Source organism: Varroa jacobsoni, unplaced genomic scaffold (assembly GCF_002532875.2).
Source record: "Varroa jacobsoni isolate VJ856 unplaced genomic scaffold, vjacob_1.0 scaffold_1381, whole genome shotgun sequence".
Classification (NCBI taxonomy): Eukaryota; Metazoa; Arthropoda; class Arachnida; order Mesostigmata; family Varroidae; genus Varroa; species Varroa jacobsoni.
Window position 1 is genome coordinate 60,474 of NW_019214283.1, and position 19,823 is coordinate 80,296.

General features: G+C 38.3%; 2 protein-coding genes across 8 annotated transcripts; one reads left to right on the top strand and one right to left on the bottom strand.

Annotated features, from left to right (window-relative positions):
- Positions 1-691: 691 nt before the first annotated feature.
- On the bottom strand, positions 692-12,699 carry LOC111269355 (ubiquitin carboxyl-terminal hydrolase MINDY-1). Of its 5 annotated transcripts, none has more exons than XR_015314554.1 (9): positions 12,121-12,364; positions 10,182-10,506; positions 9,812-9,919; positions 9,365-9,555; positions 8,722-8,864; positions 8,138-8,388; positions 6,735-6,891; positions 5,112-5,307; positions 692-4,566 (listed from the first exon to the last, which is right to left on the bottom strand). XR_015314554.1 is itself a non-coding variant. In XM_086972061.1 (9 exons), the coding sequence occupies exons 1-8, from the start codon at positions 12,128-12,130 to the stop codon at positions 6,187-6,189; spliced, it is 1,203 nt and encodes a 400-aa protein (XP_086828187.1). In that variant the 5' UTR covers positions 12,131-12,369; the 3' UTR covers positions 692-5,307; positions 6,185-6,186. The 5 variants fall into 5 exon arrangements, 3 of the variants coding, with proteins under 3 accessions (XP_086828187.1, XP_086828188.1, XP_086828186.1); XM_086972061.1 differs by adding an exon at positions 6,185-6,204 and having other exon boundaries at positions 692-5,307; positions 12,121-12,369; XM_086972062.1 differs by lacking the exon at positions 12,121-12,364 and adding an exon at positions 12,604-12,699 and having other exon boundaries at positions 692-5,307.
- Positions 12,700-12,877: 178 nt separating this feature from the next.
- On the top strand, positions 12,878-16,118 carry LOC111269356 (COMM domain-containing protein 4). Of its 3 annotated transcripts, none has more exons than XM_022848870.2 (4): positions 12,878-12,995; positions 14,912-15,007; positions 15,215-15,354; positions 15,588-16,118. In XM_022848870.2, the coding sequence occupies exons 1-4, from the start codon at positions 12,993-12,995 to the stop codon at positions 15,883-15,885; spliced, it is 537 nt and encodes a 178-aa protein (XP_022704605.1). In that variant the 5' UTR covers positions 12,878-12,992; the 3' UTR covers positions 15,886-16,118. The 3 variants fall into 3 exon arrangements, with proteins under 3 accessions (XP_022704605.1, XP_022704604.1, XP_022704606.1); XM_022848869.2 differs by lacking the exon at positions 12,878-12,995 and adding an exon at positions 13,002-13,315; XM_022848871.1 differs by lacking the exon at positions 12,878-12,995 and adding an exon at positions 13,002-13,219.
- The last annotated feature ends 3,705 nt before the right edge of the window (positions 16,119-19,823 follow it).

Sequence of the window (19,823 nt, forward strand, 5' to 3'; positions counted from 1 at the left end):
TTTTTTTTCTTTTATAAGTATACTTTAGGGAAATACTATTAAAGTTACAAGCGGCTTTTGTATAGGTGTCGAAAATATAAGGCCGTGGAGCTGGCATCTATGTTCCTTATTGACATAAACTAGCAGTTGCGTATGAAGTATGGCGAATACAACTAATTGCATACAGACCCAAGTTGACGCAACACGTATCGTGTTGAAATGGGGATACCAATTGGGATTTTTATTTAATAACTATTGCAAATTGGGTCTCTTTACCAAGTGCTTTTATGTCCAAGGAGCCACACTCCAGCATTAAAGCTTTGTTTTTGCGAACCAAGAAAGCATATTTGTGTATATGTAATAGCGATCTTACTTTTGTGATTTAATTACATATGTTATTTAATATATGTCGATGACGAAACCTGAAACAGCACCCTTTGACGTCTTCAACCCCCAGAAATCTCTGGTTAAGGATAGTGTTTAAGTGCACTAAAAAAGTGCGGGCTGCTAAAAACGTATATCAAGTAAAAGGTCCTAAAAGTAGCCGGAGAATGTTTGCTTGCTTATAGCAGTAAATTATATAAATAATTACAGTTATTTTGTGTCTAAGCTGACGGTCTCAGGCCCTTAAGGTGGGGCATTTCGCTAAGTTCGCTTCATCAATGAATAACCCAAAAAACACGACAGTGGACGTAATAAGTACACAAACCTGTTACAAGTTCAGAATATTTATTTACAGATATCGGCGCCGTAGAGCCTCGTCCAAATTTATACTCCACTCCTTCGGTCCTTTTATTTCTTTTTCTTCTGATTAGCTTTCTTCTTCTGATCCCGTTCTTAGTTAAGCGCTTCAGTGTATTTTACATTTGCCGGATGGAGCTTCCTTTGAATAGATGATCTCGAATCCTCTATTGAAAGATGCGCGTCAGACTACAGGCGTTGAAATCTACTATCAATTACCACCTTACCCGCACGGATCCGCCTGTTCAGTAATCGGTACTTCTGCTAATTTTGTGTGGAGATCTTGAACATCCGACATCCTTTTTGTTATCATAATAGTTATACGTATTACTATGAATCACCGCCATAAACGCTTTTCTTGGTAAATATTTTCCCGTATATCATTACCGTTCATCTTACTTGACATTTTCCTCATTTTGTATATCCTAGTCAGCAGGGTGCCATCGAAAGCAGACGAACAATCACAGCGACCCGCCGAGCATCAAGAGCACCCAGATTCCACTTGACAGCGTTTTCTTCAAGTGCATATATATATTCCAATGATAATATCAATATATCGGCAGTATTCGTATTACCGCCGTCAACAGCCTGTAACGACTTTCTCAGTTTGCCTTGTATTTTGCGATATTTCTTATTGCTTGTATTTTTCGTCCGTTTCTGTACGATTAATTCTAACGAGGTCTAACCTGTTTCTTCTAAAGCTATGCTAAATAAATCCCACGTTGGTCTTTTTTAATTCTGCAACCTTGCGCACGTATCGATCTCTGTCCAGTGTTTATCGAGTTAACTCGCGCAGTCTTTATTTCTTCATGAAAACTTATCAGGTAAAATAATACCTATGGTTGTCAGTATGATAACATAACGTATACTCCTTTACAAAGTGGCCTCTACCAGAGAGCTCATTTTAACGCACTTGTTTACAAATAACTATACAAATAATTATTCGCAATTTATTTTCATGCATAGATTCGTGGGTAAATTCTTTTATCAGACTTTGTTTTTATTCGGCCTCGCCCTTGTCATAAAAATAATAAAAATGAAAGCTGCTTAAGAGTAACGATGGTGCCAAAGAGCTATCTGATTCATGTCACACTCATCAGTTTCAAAGGAATTATTGACAACTTTTTTAGTCGTCAAGGTGAGGTAATCAGACAACGTTACAGTTCGAAAGCCATAAGAGTTACACATACGTTACTGTATCATCTCAAAGCTCTCGGAAAGAAAACTACGCAAAGAAATTTAAATGGAGTTTCATAATCGCAACTTACAACCAGCTTACTTAGTAAAGCAACTCACAAAAAAGCTGGCCTGTCCTGCTTGTTGTATACCGTTGATGCACCTTGTACTCTTGTTCGTTTGTTGAGCGCATGACACCGAAGCAGAATTATGCCTATTTTAACGATTACACAATTGGTAGTGTACGAATTTTATAGCCCACGCATATAATGCAATTTTACCGTGCCTAGTGGGCGGCTATGTTCGAATATAATTCGAAGTCAAAATCGTGCATGTTTTAATGCGATGGGAAGCGTCCATTATCTGCAATACATTTGTTTGTATCAAGCTGTGAATTCTAACTATTTAGTAGACCTCAAAACAGAGTTTGCTTTCGACAAGGTTTGATGTGCAGTAGTCCATCGAATACCAATGATTACCTGGATGACTATTAAAGGAATAACTAGCCTTATGGTGACTTGTGAAATCATCGATTTTTTTACTTCCAGTATTTGTTTCCTTGTTTCAGAAGATTACCTGGTATAGCTTTTTGCTCCGCGAGAGAAAGTAGATCATAAACTTTTTTAAACTTCGCGGAAAAAACAATCGTTTAAATACTTACGTAGTTCCATCATTTAGAAGGTTTTAAATTCCAAAGAATTTTTACAACGGCACGGTCAAGTAACTTTTATAGAGATAGATCCTCTGCAAACTATTGATTCGTCCTAACGGATATAAATTTAGCGTATAAGATAAAGAACTGATTAATAGAAGAGACCATGCGTCCTCTTTGTGTGCTGCAATACGACATGAAAAGTTTGAGATTCAACTCTGTTTTCTTAGATGGACGTGACATGTTAGCGTCTCACCTCTGCCTGGTAAACTAAACCCTCGAATCATCGTTACCGTCAGTATCATCGTAGTTATATCTTGGTACGAGTTGTTTGTCAGTTTCTGTTCACTTTATTTTGTACAGTTCTTCTTTAGCACTTCTATGCGAGTAGACAATTACTAAATATCATCTGCTTGATGTTCTCACACATATAAAAAACTTGAACTAAGTTTTATATATTATGTTGAAGCCAAAAGTAAAAACCAGGAATAACTCTACTAGTTTTGCTGCTATAAAAGATGATAATAATACTACCAATATCTTCCATACCTCATTGTTTCTTTTTAAATTACCCGATATCAAGTTCATCTGATGTTGTGAAAGCGCCTGGCCGTAAGAGCTCAGGTTCATTTTTTTCTAGCAATAATATGATTAACGTTCGTTTCAATCGCCACATTTGCCTTTACCTACGTCATTATATACTGCTTGTCGATATGACTCCAACTTCCTTTAACATTCGCATAAAAATGTTATTCACCGACTCATATCTCTAGTTCCATCTATATAATGTATTTCGTTACATTTTGTTACCGCTATCACACGTTTCTTTCATATCGCACATCATAACCAACATTATTCAACTTTGCATCTCTGTCGTCCTTGTCATCAGTTATCTCACCATTAATGCATTAACGTCACTATTCTCCCCAGTGTAGTTGGGTTACTATAAATACTATCCACATGGCTTATAATAAGCCGATTGCAGCACATTCAAATTATCTAGAAACCGTTTTTCTGTCGCCTTTGCCCTTACGAAGTTTCAACACAGATTTAACAGCCTCTCACTCACAGCAAATTCGAACAAGGTACTCCGATCAAATATTTCGTTGGACAAGAAAACTGACCTATTACCGAGGCCCGGCTAAATAAATTCTAAAGAGGATCATTGTATGCTAGCTTGGTATAATTATAATATAAAGCTTTCAAATTTAGCTCATTCGCACCGTCATCGAGCACAGGGGCTTGGTATACTATTGTGCTAAACTTGATGCATAAGAGCAAGCAGAGCTTGCCACAGCATGAACTAATAAACCCTATATTGATGGGCAAAAAGGTAAATAATAAAGGTAGAAGCTTTGTCAATTGGAGGGGGTTTTGCAGGAGTTAAATGCTTTTCCCGTCATATGCCTGTCGATCTCTCCAATATGTTCGTGAGGAACATATGATTTTGTAAATAGTAGGATAGAAATGATACATATATTATAGTAATGTTACGTCAACACATTTTCTCCACCTCATTCCATTCTCTCTCCTTGTTATTTCGATTATTCATAAATGACATCTAAGCTTTTAGAGTATGTACAGTCCTTACGATTACGATAAAATTCGAGATTAGTGTTTCAGGAACCTTTCGAAGATCACGTTTTTGGTACAGCTGGATAGCAATAGTAGTGACAAAAATTACATAAAAAGAATGACAATGTCCAAACAATGTAAAATAAACATCCTGTTAGTACTTGCACCCAAATTTGACAAAATCAATCATTAGTCAGGTCCTTTCCCAGTTCAGATCAAAGTTTCGACTTGTTAACTGAAGACACACAAGGCAAAGGCTTATTCTCCATTGCTTTTTTTGAAATTAAAATCCAATGATTACACTACCGGCACCAATGATGGTCATCTTGTTATTACCACTATTATTTGGAAATTTTGTGCTCAAACACGTCGAACGTTAGCGCCGCGACTAACTACCACCCATCGCATTTCGGACCTGTTATCCTTCAATATCGCACTGCGCACTGCGAAGCAAAATTATAAACACCGAAATTGCACCGATTAAAAAGACTGGTACCCTCGTAATACAGGATAGTTACACATTAAACCACAGCCATGCATTAGTGGGTGTGTGTATATATGTATTTAGTAAATTTCTCGGATTGAGTCGTCCGCTTTCGCTGCTCGTGCACTGCTAGTCATCAACAAATAGTTAGGTAAATGAGTCTATGAACCTGTACTTGTCAGTCGTCTGCACTTGTTATAAACTGACATACACTAAGCAGATACCGCAACTGCAATACAGGGTTGTCGGCTTAAATAATATTATCTCATGGATGGATAACACGTGGCTCTCCTCGTTTCTCGGAAGGTATCAAACTCTTGAGGTATTATGTATCAGTAATCGTCTCCTGTCTTCGATCTCTGACCTCCGATCTGCACTAGTAAAGGCACCGCTAAGAGACGCAGTGAGTTGACTTCGAAAAGGAGACGTGCAGCCTCAACGTCAATATGTAATTCAGCGTGCTGGAAAGGTTGAGCCAACGCAGAGTTGATGCTCGCTTGATACCTTGAATTATGCCGTTCATGCTACAGGGATGATCTTCGCGATGACCGAGGTGCTTGGGAGACGATATCGTTGTTCTGGCTGTTCTTGATGCTATCATCATCGTTTTTTCTATTATTCTTTCTGGGGGACTGGGTCAACTACTCCGTTCGAAGTCGTCGCGGTCCCGAGGAGGCCTGTACTACGAAACGCTGCAGTTCTATGCATTTAAAGAACATTCCACATGTACACACAGACGAAGAATAAAACCAAATGTGAAATTAGTGAACACAAAGATCGTGGGACGAATAGCTTATTTGTGTCAGTAACAGAACTAATGATTAAGCTGCCCTTATAGATGCCAAACATGCTGAAACAGTAATAAGATAAGGTAAGAAAAAAACTACAGAATATTCAGTCTCAGCAATTTGTATAAGATGTTAGTATATGTTCGTACTCTGTTTGTTATGCAGATATGTTGCCTTGAACAGGTTTTCTTTTGGAAAAAGAAAACAATTCCTGCCAGAAAAAGACAGTTGAAATACACAGCATTGCCGATACAATTGTATTATCATGATCACTTTCTTTTCCGGAAATATATTGACCAGGAATAAGCTTTATGTGTGAAAGTATTGGGTAGGCTAAGTTGGTTTCAACAGTTGCGTATAACTCCTATCAGAAGGTGCTATCAGTATGGCAATAGTGTAGATCCGTTATAAGTGCATCTATTCATAGAGGTCATGCTGCGGACAACAAAGTAAAGGATTGTAGGCAAAGAAAATGTCTATTTCCGATTATTTTGAGTAAATATTATTTCGCTCTTTAAAATTCTCTTGTCAAGCTCCCAGCGAAAGCAGCATCTTTGAAGCAAATCGGTCAAATCAGATCAAAAAATGTGGTCAGTTAGGTTATTGAGGCGATTCATCAGCACAAATGTAAAATATATATATGTATATATAGCATAAGATCTCAGATAGTGTCCACCACCATCATAGTCAGAGCAAGAAAAAATTGTTGTCATTAAGGCTGCAGCAGCTCGAGCAACTACTCCTGGTTATCAGTTCTAATAAAGGGTTCATTTTTTTACAGTAACTTGCCTCTAGGTCCTCCAGAATAGCTGTAAAAATATTTGACACATTTAGTATTAATAAATCGCTCTCAATAGTTTGCTTGCAGATTTTGTATTGGCTAAATGTAATAGCACTCGGCAGAACAACTTTACAATTGAGCTTTACAATCAAGCTGAGGCTGGATATTAAGCTAACACAAACAAAAATAGAGCGTAATTTAGTAAACTTCGCCGAATAGCGACTAACCATATTTGTTAGTGTTTAAAGGTTACGTTTTGAACCTGCTAGCGGGCCGTATTTCTATTGCTTATTTATTTATACGTATTGTCCACTAGAGAGTGCAACGATTTTTCAACTCAAGCTATGTTTATGAATCATTAATTTTGTTCAAAATTTTCTTGCTCTCTGATGCTCAGTGACAGAATCACATGTCCAAATAGTGGCCGTGATAAGTATCTCCTAATGATAATCCATCCATTTCAAACTCTCTCAGTCCTCAAAAGGCTAACACCTTACCGATCAAATAACACATACATACCCATTTCTTGGAGTTACTAGTATTATCAGTCGGACTCACATGTGATCTGCCATGGTCTCCATCTGGGGACGGCACCCGACTTTGGCCTTGAACATCATCGCCGGCGCGAACGTCGTCAGGAATACTTGTGTCACCGCCGCCGGGTGCACCACTCAGGACCAGATTACCCTGATGTCCCGGCTGATTTTGCCGCGGCCTAAAGAAAGACACGTTGCAAAAAACACTTTGAATTTACATTTTGCCTTACCATATCGGATTATACTCTTACTTTCGGGTGCGGTACCTCACAATCATCTAATTAACATTATCTTTTTTCGTTTCTTTTAGATGTCATCAATTCATTGTTTAAAGTAAGTGTAACACCACACGAGTGCTAGTATTTACCAATCCAATGAAATTTACGTTTGCGATATTTTTGATAGGCGTTCTTTGACAAAACGAAACCATCTTGTTACACTATGATAGACATTTGCATGCAACATACGCGAAAAACGATGTTTTGAACATTCTGCACCTCTATCCATATCTATGAGGGAAAAACTCCGACGCTATATTCGTAGTTGTATGTTTACATCGATGAAATGTTTAGCACATTTTCTGTCCATAGTACATCCGACTGGCGTCCTTGCAAGTTAAGTCTTATAATAAAGTTCGCGTCAATTTCTCTAATAGATCACGTGTCTAGTTTTACTCTGTATTATATCAAACTAGCGAGATCGCACAATATGGGGCGCACTGATTTATGATAGGAAAAGAATGCCACGATGACCTCTCCACTACAAATCACGATCAAAGTGCACCTCTGCGTATATACCATGGAGTAATAAATATATCGTATTTTATTTCTAATACTTGAGCGCCATAATGGGCGCCTATTTTACTTTAAAAAATACGACAATTTCAAAGAGCTCAAGTAACTAGTGAATTTTGGCTGCACTCCTTGAGGTACGCAAAGATTGGCTCACCAGTCTGACCACCTTAATTTAGAGCAAACTTCAGAACTGAAGGATCTGGAGCAAAGCTTTGCCAAAAGTACTGCGTAGAAAGAATTAATTTACCACGACCGCTTTGAACGATGATGAAGTCCCGATTTACTGCGTCTGTAAAATAGATTTTTCATTGAATTTCTAATTGTCTGTTGGGATGCACTCGTGGCATTGACATGATCTTGTTAATTCAAGAAACCTTTCGGTAGCTCAAGATTTACGGTTCGCTTGCAGATTCAGACATAGCAAGCATAATTAACCTTTTTAGTCGCTAGAAATCGTCTCCATGACGGTGCATTGGAAAAATGTTTACCTAGTAATCAAAAAGGTGCGTGAGGCGGTCCAGTTTACCACCGGCCGTAGACGTACTTCGTTTAGTGCTGGGAACTAGCAGTTTGAAGTCGTATGTAACCGGACGTAAAATTCAAAACATTCAATCGCTAAAAGTCAACGAACCTGTCTCGCATGCTAGCCGGATGTGCACGACTGGCCGACATGGTTGCGGCCGCTTGCGCATCTTCGTTCTGCATCTGACGGGCAATCTGAGCGTCAGTTTCGATCTGCTGCTCGGGCGTAAGTTGAGGCGGCGATTCGCGGAAGTCACCATCGGTAAACTTGCCCCCGCCGACAACACCTGACAGAGTTTCCCATACGACCGACGGCATTTGCAAGAAACCTTGATCCGTCACCAATTGGTGTAGCTGGCCCTACAGGGCACGCCGTCACGAATAAACAATACAGCCGCAAAATTATTTCAGTAGAACGTGTGTGAGACATATTGATAGAAATCAAATCGGCGATTAGTAAAAACGTAGATATAGCTTTTGTGAATATCTACATTATCCTTGCGATATGATAAACAAATTAGCAGTTTTCATTAATTAATCTATAAAATGCTGATTCACGATTAGATGATAGATGTTCTGTTTGCATTAAGTAGATGAAATATAACTGACTTTATTAGGGAACTAACGCCATACAGTGAAAAAGTGGTTGAAAGGTACATTTTTTCCTAAAAATAGCCAGTAACATCGACTTACGTTGTGCTTAGTTAGCGTAATAAAATGGTTATTTCTAAAAAGTACGGCGAGTTCGTGATCCTTCATCGTGTCTTTAAGTTGGTTGATCCCGGCAATAGTAAGTTGAGAGCTGGTATCCTTTAGAAAATGATCGCAGAGCTCGGCTAAAAGAGCATTTAAACATACATTTGTATATAATAAATATCAATCAAAGCCAATTTCAATCTATAACCTTGCTGGACAGCAACGAGCCGCACATCAGTTTAATGTTTTCTGAATCTATCGGCAATTAGTAAAAACGTAGATATAGCTTTTCTGAATATCTATGTTATTTTTGCGATATGATAAACAAATTAGCAGTTTTCATTAATTAATCTATAAAATGCTCATTCACGATTAGACGATATATGTTCTGTTTGCATTAAGTACACGAAATACAACTGACTTTATTAGTGTTATCACAGAAAGTTCCTTCTTAAACCGACTACGATCAAGAGTATCCTGGGCCAAATGGAAACTTTCCAGAAGAATGTTTCGCAGGTGATTGAATCAGTAGCGGCCTCCTATCGTATGCACCTAACCAAAACTTTTTTTGGAATGAAACCAATGTCTATTTGAAATACTAAATGAAATAATTTGAGCCCCTCTAATGAGCAGTACCAACCATTCCAACTTTTCTCCTTATCCGGTGAAGCACGATCATTGATAACTTTTTCCGCTAGTTGGTTGTAAGTCAACCTGCCTACAGCGCGACATTGCGCTTGATTATGCGGATCAACTACCCAGCCGTGGTAGAGTGGAATTTGAAGGAGATCGAACAGACTACACACCGCCGTGAACTCAAAATCGCGGACTCTGGTGAATAGACGGATATAAATTGAACAGATGTAAAAATGCGTAAAGCCAAGCCACGTTAGAGTCGTAAAAGATAGAACATTTATCAAACGTGAACAAACAAACATGCAGACTAATTCTAAGGTTTTAGATTTTTAATAATATTTTCTTTTTAAGTATACACCTGCGCTCGAAAATGATGTATAAAATGGTTAGCAACACACGTATGGCTGAGCTTGGGTTATCATTCCGTTATAAATTCATAAGGATTACAAACCCCGTGAATCTAACGTTAACGTCGATGCCTGTTGACAATTTGGGTAAGATTGATGCAGCATCGTCAAAATTCTGTTGATAGTTAAGCTGTGAAGCTTCCGGTAGGTCCCTAAAACACACAATGTATAAAAATACAACTGCTTAGAATGTTCACTGCTCGATTGGGTTATATGCAAAAACTGACATTCAAATGTGCAATGTTACTAAAAGCTAAATATAAGACATGTTTACGTCACCGCAAAGCAGTAAACGATTATCGCAACGCTTGCCACAATTCTAACGACGTTCAAAACCTCTATATTCCATAAAGCAGATAAATCCTTGCAATCGTGTTTTAATATCAAATTATTCATCTAGGATGCTCTACATACCCTGGCATTGCTCCGAGCAAGGCATCCATGACGTACGATTTGAGTTGCTCCGCAGTGACAATTCCTCCCATGTCCTGCAAATGTATAGCACCCTTCAGGACAAGTAAATTTATAATGGCCAGAAGCGGACACGGGCCATTTTCATTCTGGGTTACGATAGGATACTTAACGCCACCCAACTCAACCCATCGGACGTGATATACGTGGTCCTCATTGTCGCTGTTGGTCGATCGAAGGGGTGGGGCCGTGGCATTGCCGCCTGCGCCACCAGGAGCACTCGATCCTTTCTCACTCGAACCACCCCCGTTAGGTTCCGCCATGTCTCCTGAAGGAACAGTAAGTCCAACAACATAATTATCATGTTATGATATAACAAAAGACTATGTTAGAGAAGACATTTGTGTATAACCACTTTATTTAATCAATAGTTTAGTAAACATTTTTTTTACAGGTACACAGTATAACATATTATATATACAATATACACCAAGAGAGTAGTCCGATTGCACTCCAACTGATATCAAACATATTCGAGTAGAAACTGTGATTTCTAGCCTACCTATTGTCGACGAAGCACAAGTCTTTCATGGCTACTTTTCCTTTCACATGTGCTATAGCCTAATCGACTCACTCTTCACAGATGTGGTCACTGCCGACCTGGCGTATCCTAACTAATATTTCAAACAAGCGGTAAGAGATACATCTAAAATCTATATATTGAAGAGACCACAAGTTATTAGACGAGAGCCCGAGGTTAGGAGATGATAAATCTGACTATAGATCGCTTCAACACTTAGCATTAGACTATGTCTCAGCTTTTATTGCTTGACAACAGTCATTATATCAACATACACGTTGATATACATGAAACTGCTTGTCAATTATGTTGAATCTTTTCTGAAAATATTCAGATTGTTAAATGTCCTGTAATGTTATCACAATCCAATAACTTTGCTTAATGAAAAAGTTCACTGAAGGATAGGATATATGGTTATATTTGTTTCTTTAGTAAGGCCTAGTCGCGAAGTTTGAGCTTTTTACGATATTTCCTACTAACATTCTAAATTATACATAATTTCTGAAATAAATCACTTTAGCCTGGTAATAACAATGCAAATATTATTACAGTTCGCTGAATTTGATTGAATTTTACCATAATTAAAACTACGTTACGTTTTCCAGAATAACTCCTTCGTAAAAATAGCTTGTACGACGAAAAAGAATCACAGAAAAAACAGTCGGTGTGGTCCCGCAGCTATGAGACATTCCTATGCTCACCTCCTTTGCTGCGGAAATTAACTACACAACATTGTTTTATTGTTAACCAAATTTAAAATGTCTTGCTTTTTCAAAGTCTACATAACACAGGCTCAGAGAAAAGAAAAACAATCACTCGATTTCAAACGACTGTCAGTCTAATTAATTTTGTTTTGCTTCCAAAATAAGAGACATTAAACCGACTATACATGAAACGCTTATCTCATTTGCTGGAAATATATAGATAGTTTAAACCTTAAGTACAAATTAACTGTATTCGCTATTTATTGCCTTGGACTGATGTATCTGTCATACTTCAGTTGTGCCAACAGGTCTAGATACCTTTTCCCCGACATAAGCCTCAGAATACGTAATTAAAAACTCACAAAGCCATGTCACCGATGCGATACGATCCCACAACCGCCTACTGATGTTACTGTAGATGACAATTTACAAAATGACGCGGTACACAATGGTTGCTTCATTACGCCCAGCAGCAGTCGCATGTATAGGTAAAACATTGTTGCTAATCGTGTTTCAACTGTAGGCGTCATCCCTAAAGTCAGTATCGCTTACGTGCGCTCGATAATTACTAATAAATACATGGTACCGCCGGATGCTGGTTCAGGCCAGCGCAAACAATAATAAAACATAAGTGAATTTCAAGTCGTAGATCGCTCACCGTATGACATCACTGGTGTTCTTTCTGTTATCCAATTCCAAAGTCAAACACTGACCATCGCATAAGCGACGGAGTGTATAATGTCTTCCATTGACAAATCAAGTCTCTAACATGACATCAAAAGCGATTTATACCCCCATGATTTACACTGATGGAGATAAAAATACTAATATTGCAGAGTCAATCCCAAACCGCATTAGTTATCGCGCATCGATGGTTTCAAACTGGGGTATGACAAGGTAAGGTCCAGACCAAATAGAATGTTTGATGACGCATAAAAAATAGGTACGAGACGTCGAGTAGGACCAACATGGGAAAATACCAAGCCTGTATCTCGAATAAAACAACATCGCTTAACTCAATAGACAAAGAAACATAATTGCAGCGTTTTGTAGAAATACAAAGTCGACCAATATAGGGTCAGGCCCGTATACGGCACCAGCTCATTAGGTTCGTTCCGAAATAACAATTCATAATACAAACCTGTACGAAGGTTAAACTCGCTAGATCCGCGCACATATAATCCAAATAGTTGTGAAATCACTACTTATGTTGGCACCCCGTCAGCTGGTATAGAACAACTTTGAAAATAGGCTAAACGCTGAACCGCATCATATCGCTCCGCGACACGAAAGCTAGATCTTTATTATACGAATCTGACGATGCCTTCTCGCCGATAATATCGCCAATCGTGGTTTACACATGGGATTGGATTACGTGACGCTTCTATATTTTAAGACTTAACAAGCACAGACACAAAAACTGACATATTACGACGCGCACAAAACTGTGTCGGCAGTGCAAACCTTCTGGCTAACATCTGAGCCAATTTAGAGTTCAGTGGAGCTCCTAGTCGAACATACAACCCAACTATGGTAAGGGTAGACGTCAAACTAGCTGTTCTATGTCTACTGCTAACGAAGGCCGATATAGGCCATTGCTAAGTAAAGAATTTCATTATAATTTCGAGAGTACACTTTTGCATAAAGTGCGCGTAAAACTTGTGGCTAACGAAACGTGTTTTGTATAAATTGTGCAAACAAGTGTAAAGTCTGTCTTTTTTTAGACTGATTCAGAGTGTTCGCAGTGACGACGAACGGTGCGTGCTACTATTAAAATGAACTAGAAATAATGTTGTGATTAGGACTTGACCAGGCGAGATTTTGTTTATATGATAAAGGGAGGCGGCGACGTGGTAATAAATATATTGTGATTTATGTTGACGAACCTAACAGATGCTAACTTAAGACAAAGGGCAATATTTATAGCTGAATCCATTGGAGCCGGTATCAAAATCAATATAAGCCCTTTTTTACACCTTTGTAAACGTTCGATAGGCTATACTTGACACGTAGCGAGCTTATTAGGAAACACATTTTAGCAACAACGTGTGCGGTAAATCTAAGCAATATTTGGCCGCGTTATTGATACATGTATTTTTTCAATGGTTTTCAAACAAGTACTGCTTTATCATTTTTTTTTATTTCGCTTCACTCATAGTTTTCATTTTTTTTATCTTACCATAGGTGCTTAACGCCTGAATCAAGATAAACGGTTCTTTAGACATTTATCTGCTCCTTCTAAATCTGTACCATAATTTCAGAGTTTCGGGCAGCTGTGCCATTTATGCTTCGCCGAACATTGTTGATATTTTTATAAGTCAAGATCAAACGACTGGAACATGCATGTTAGCATTCGTTCCTTTTATGGGTATTGGCCTAAGGGAAAGACAAAAACAGGACTACTATCCGAGCAAATGTACAGGGAGTTTAAAAATAACCGTAAATTAACCGGCAGCGATAATGAACGGCTTGTTTTGAAAGCCAGTACAGTTCATATCTCTAATGTCACGTAGGTCTGGGTGACTCATTGGAGGAGGTACGAATTAGTTCATATTTTAAACACTCCAGAGTTGAGACAAACGCTTTTAAACAATTTTTCAAGTTTTATTGGTTTCCATCTCAATACGCACGCTTCGCTAGTCGATACAGGTGGGTTCGTAAAATTATGGCCTCAAAGCTTCCCTACGAATAAGGATTTATGGCATTACTTAGAGACCAAATTGCGAAAGAGAATTATACAGTAAATATTATTTATTGAGTGCATCAAGTGGGTGAGATTTACAAAAAAAAAATTATGCATTTTCCTTAAGGGATATGACATCATGTAAGCTCATAAATATCAAATTTTTACTTTAAACCTTTCGTGTCTCCACCCTATATATATATATAATTGAAAAAGCGGAGCAAATGATTACATTTGTTAAAGAAGGTTTGAGCCTACGAAGTGAATAAAAATCTGAAACATGCAAATCTGAGACCCGTAAGTGATAGTGTCATCTGCGTAGCCCAATATATTTCCTACAGCGGCAACCGATTAAAACTAGCAGAACCTTTGGAAATGCTGTGCTACTAGCAAACATGTAAAGTTATAAGTGTTTATATTTGTTCCTGTTAAACCGAACCAAATAATTTTGGAGGATAACCATTGTGAAAAAACCATAGGGGTCGATGCACATCATATGTATCTGTTTTTATACCTCGTCTCAAAGTTGTAATGTGAGCTGTAGCGAGTCGCACACGTCAAGACTGCTGATCCTGTAACCTATTTCATACTAGTAAGGGGATATCAGTTGCGCTAGATTCATAAAAGTACACGTAATTGCACGAAGTACTTAGGAACTACTCCAATTCTTAAACGATTATACCGGAAGTAGTGAGCTAAAGAATATAAAAAATTGTTTTCCATGTACGCTATGTGTTTAGTCACAACATGCGTTTTGTGGTTTCAGAAATCAAAGATGCGGTTCAAATTCTGTGGTGGTTTGGATTGCCCAGATTGGCTTCTGGCTGCCTTGGCCAGCCTGGCAAAACTCAGCTCGATCAAGGTTCGTATATATAAAAGCTTACCGATAACTTGGTACTGTACCTTCCATCTGTTGCATCTCCCGTAAAGCACTTATTAATTTCAAACTATCGGGTCTCCAAAAATTTATACTTTTGACTGTTGGACACAGATTACATTACTAGCAGCTGTGCACTCTATAGTGGTTGTTAACGTAGGTGAATTTGCACTTTATTTTTCCGCTTTCCAGGTCCGTTCTGGAGCTAACCAACTCGCTCGTGCCATGGCCGAAGGTCGTCTTGAGCCGAAAATATTGACGGCGGTCTGTGAAAAGCTTACTAATTCAGAAGCAGTGGCGGCCGTACACGAAGTCCTCAAGCTTGCCCTGAGGTACGTAAACAAACTACATGACTTGTCGCTCCTGGTCAGCGTTACACAATTAGAGTAACAATTAATTAATGAAGTTCCTACTTCGGTTTTTTTTTAATATCTGAGAATGGCTGCCGATACACGTAACCAAAGGAATGCATTAAATAGATCTCTCATTTAGTAATAACGGAACAATTACGAACTGCGGATGGATTGCTGACACCAAACGCTTACACGTTTCTAATATTTTCCAGGACTCAAGTAGAAGAAGCAGTTCTTATTGACGAACTACAACAGTTGGGTTTGCCAAGAGAACACTCTACGGGCCTGGGCAAAGCTTATGCTGAAAGTAGGGCTCGAGCCGTAGAACGATTGCGAGAGGACTTCGTGCACCAGAAGGGTGAAATCTCGTTTAAGCTAAAGACAGTCGATGGCGACCAGTTTATAGTGATTTCAATCGGAGAGGAAGGGTTTGTTATGGGAATAGGCCAAGCTCGAATACTTTTGGAAGAACTTAAGCAAGCACGAAGAGCAATTGAAAACTATGCATAAGATTTGCTCCAAAAAATTGGACTGTACAATTTCTTAAACATTGGCAAACGAATATATATTTATATACACACTGTTATATCGTTGTATAATCCTTATTACTGTAACAATAATATAATCGACGACGTGTGCTGTTTATCGTCGCAAAGCAACACGGCTTCACCACCGAAGTACATGTAATTTTAACAAAACGTCAGTTAGACAATAAACACAAAGTTGCAATCTGGCGAATTTAATTTTTGGTTATATACAAGTAATTACACAATCTTGGAGGGATAACTTGACTGACTGCAAATTGTACCTGATTGAGTCCATTGTTTATAGTAACTTAACAAAAGCAATATGTTTTTTCAGTAGTCGTCTTGGCTGTTACTTCTGCTGTGACCCAAATCAATGCACTATTTAGTTTTTGTCGAACTAAAATCTAGGCAACTACGCTCCATATACCGCAGTGCGCACTAGTAACGGATTTCTTAAAACTAGCGGCAGTTTTCCGCGGAACCTTTCGAGTTGTTTTTGGCTTGTTGTTACATGGCAATTAGATTGCCCTAAAACGCATTAAAAAATCAGCGAAATAAACGATATTGGGATAATATAACAAAGGTGCAACAAGGAGTAATATTGATACTGCACTGTAGAAAACAGAAAGGAGTAATGTCGTAAGAACAAACGCTTACGTATCACTATAATGGGAAGGCCAAGTTCTTCTACTTAGAGCGCTAGCTCGGGCCTGTGAACAGGGTCCCTGGCTTGTTTCATTACGACATGTGGTGGGCGCATGTATCGTAAATATATCATGGATACATACTACCCGATTTAGATGTTCGATTGAGCGAATGATAAGGCAAAAGATGATGATACACTATAGGTCGTCGCCAAAAAACAGAATCTAGCGGGTATCCCACTGCTTTTGTTTCTCGACCAAAATTGAAAAACAGTAAGAGTTAATTTTCAATGTATGTATACAATATCGTAGCGTTGAAATCTAAAGTAAACTTATAAGCAATTCCAGGTGAACTTCCAATGTAATACTGTAGTTCTTTTATAAGAGCACGTCTTTACGAAGTAGTGATAGTGATACGATAGCCTGTACAGATCCAGATGCCAGAACGTGGCATCGCAAATATACCGACACTTTTATATTAAAGTCGCAATATATCCATCTATTATATCCGTCAATCCCGTTTCTACCTAGTCAGAACGTGGCTGAAATAGCCTGACACGACTATACGGACTATGTCATGGCTGCTCAAAAAACCATCGAGTTTGCTAGTTAGCTGAAGTAAGTTAAACTCTTAAGTAAGTCTAACAAATCCAGATAAATCCTAAGATTTGATTATTAGCTAAGTGTTGATTACTTCACAAATGAGGCCAACAAGAATAGTAAATAGAGCACTTTTAAGATTAACGATTGCAGGCTAACTTACATGTGCTAGAAGTCTGTTCCAACAGCTAGTCATGAACAAAGATCGCTAAAATTCTCACTTCATTAAAATTACAATCGTATAATTAAATTAGCTATTCATCGTACGGGGGCGTGGCAATCGGAGAAATTTATCAACAACAATAGATCTACGTAAGATCGTAAAATATTTTTAAAAAACTTTCGCACAGCTATCGTTGAATCAATTGCTGTTTTTCGTACAATATAGGCGTTTTCTATTGTGTTATACTTCAAAAGCAGCATGAGGCTGAAGGCATTTTTGCCTTTGAAGCAAGGTCAACCTTTGAACAAAAGTTCTATGTGACCATTAACTAAACCTTTCGTCTAGTTTATTTTGTTAACAATACAAGTCTGAAACGTTAATTCATATGAAGTTAAGTGTCATAGTAGAAATGACGCTTTGGTATTTTAAGATGAGTTGTCAGAGCATCGACAACCAAGTTACAACATGACAGATCGTCAGAGTGACAGCTATAAGGTAGAAAGTTCAATGCCTGGTTTGTGCAATGATTTTTCAAGTACATATTTGGTTGTTCAGTATAAATGTATGCTTTCTCAAACTAAACAAATAATGCACTTACAGGCTAGCAAGAAAGTCGTAGTACTGAGGCATGACTTCACTACTATGTTCTCGGGACTCAACCTGATTGTGGTGACTTCTATGCATGAAGACAGTCAATTCGCGATTTAAAATATAGAGGCGTCGATTTACTCAGTCCGGTTTATTCAACGATAGCTGAAACAATCGATGATAACATCAGGTAGGGTAATAGGACACACTAAATATACGACGGTCGAATAGATCCTAATGCACCGGCGCCAATCTGAACAAAACAATGGAGGGTACCGCTGAATCGTAGTAGACATATCCTTCAATTCATTCATCCAGCTCGAAAGTTGGGTCAGTTCGAAGGTGCAAACAATAGTAGTGATAATACACTTCCGTGCTTGAGATATTGCGCTTTTTACAGTAGTTTTAGTCGAAGAAGACGGCTAGTCTAGACCTAATCTGCAATGAACACTTGACAAGTGCGTCTGACGCGTCCTTTTGCTGGACAAGTCTATTATTCAATGTTTGGCTGGGATAACGCTTTTCGGAACAATATACCCAGGAGTAAAAACAACCCGCTCAACTCATCTTTATAAAAGACGGTCGCTAAAGAAAAACTATTCCTGCGACAGACTACTATTTCATATCAGCACACGTCGGTTGATGAAATTCTTAAAAGCTAGCTCATCATGTGTTCTGGTTGAATAGCATGGATTTCGCACAGGTCGTTCCATCCTCACAATATGTGACACATGGCTTCAAGAAGTACACCGCATGTGTAACAGAATAATACAGACGCTTTGCTGCAAATTACAGGTCCACCATTAATAGGACCACTAAGAAGCAAATAAGGCTTTACAGTCGCGGGTGTGGAGATATATATGCCCTCAAGGTTTCCTTTGTGCATGAAGTTAGCCTTGTTCGACACATACATGGCCCCACGGAATTTAGGTTGCGTAGAAACCTCTCTCAGGAAGGGAGCTCGAAAAACTTGACCAAGTAAAATTTTCCAGCGCGTCGTGGACCTGCATCGTACATCATTGAATAGATATGTGTACCGTCTAGGCATCACACCGCTATCTGTAAATGATCTGAGATGTAGGTTTAAGCTTCCCATTAACCCTGTTTAACGAGTGTCCTGACGGAGATCTGTCTTGACTTTCACTATAATGCTTTACTATATATTACGGAAGCTTTGATTAATAAAGTATGCAAAAGGCTGTATAGAGAGAACCGGCACTTAATTTCGAAATGCATAGATTTCTTCGCATCATATGTGGGCCAGTAAGTTTTCATTTGCCGGGGTTATTTGTGTGTGCACAAGATAAGGTGCAATAAGTCTAAGCTGGCATGCGGCGTCATGCGTCGCAATACCATCGTTGATTAGTCTCTCCGGTTGGACACACCGAGCTTAAAATTTCAAAACAAGCTCATACGTTTACACAATAATATTTATATACTTTTATAATAACAAATCACATATGTTAAGCTCGTATAAACATTATAACCTTTCATTTCCGAAATGCATCGGAACTAATTCTTACGCTAACACGTACAGGAAATGGTTAACGTAATGTACCGAGCGTCAACTAGCCGTCGTGTCGATAAATTAAATATAAATAGTAGGAACAATTTGAGTTTAGAAGGTTATCACAAATTTTTATTAGGGTCTATTTAGCTCTGTATTTAGATATATCGAACGACTGCAAAATTTTCCAAATTTTAATAAAATTGATACACAAACCAACACAAGCGTTATTCTAGCAAGATCTATTCTAGATTTTCATCAAAGAAGTTTGTTTAGATGTTATAAGTAAAGATTATTGATGTATTAATTTTAACGGATGTAGTCTCGAAAACTCTTCGAAAAACGCAATAGCACAGACAGACGATATACAACTCGAACAATACTTGGGTAGAAATTTGTCTTAACGTTTTAAGGGGAAA

Excerpts from the sequence above, each read along its gene's own strand:
- LOC111269355 (XM_086972061.1), bottom strand. Across the intron at positions 9,556-9,811 it reads GTTAACGTTAGATTCACGGG|AGTCCGCGATTTTGAGTTCA; the intron begins GTTTGTAATCCT and ends TCTATTCACCAG. Across the intron at positions 8,865-9,364 it reads TAAGGAGAAAAGTTGGAATG|CCGAGCTCTGCGATCATTTT; the intron begins GTTGGTACTGCT and ends ATGCTCTTTTAG.
- LOC111269356 (XM_022848869.2), top strand. The coding sequence starts at position 13,292 with ATGATAAAGGGAGGCGGCGACGTG. Across the intron at positions 13,316-14,911 it reads TAAAGGGAGGCGGCGACGTG|AAATCAAAGATGCGGTTCAA; the intron begins GTAATAAATATA and ends TTGTGGTTTCAG. Across the intron at positions 15,008-15,214 it reads CAAAACTCAGCTCGATCAAG|GTCCGTTCTGGAGCTAACCA; the intron begins GTTCGTATATAT and ends TCCGCTTTCCAG.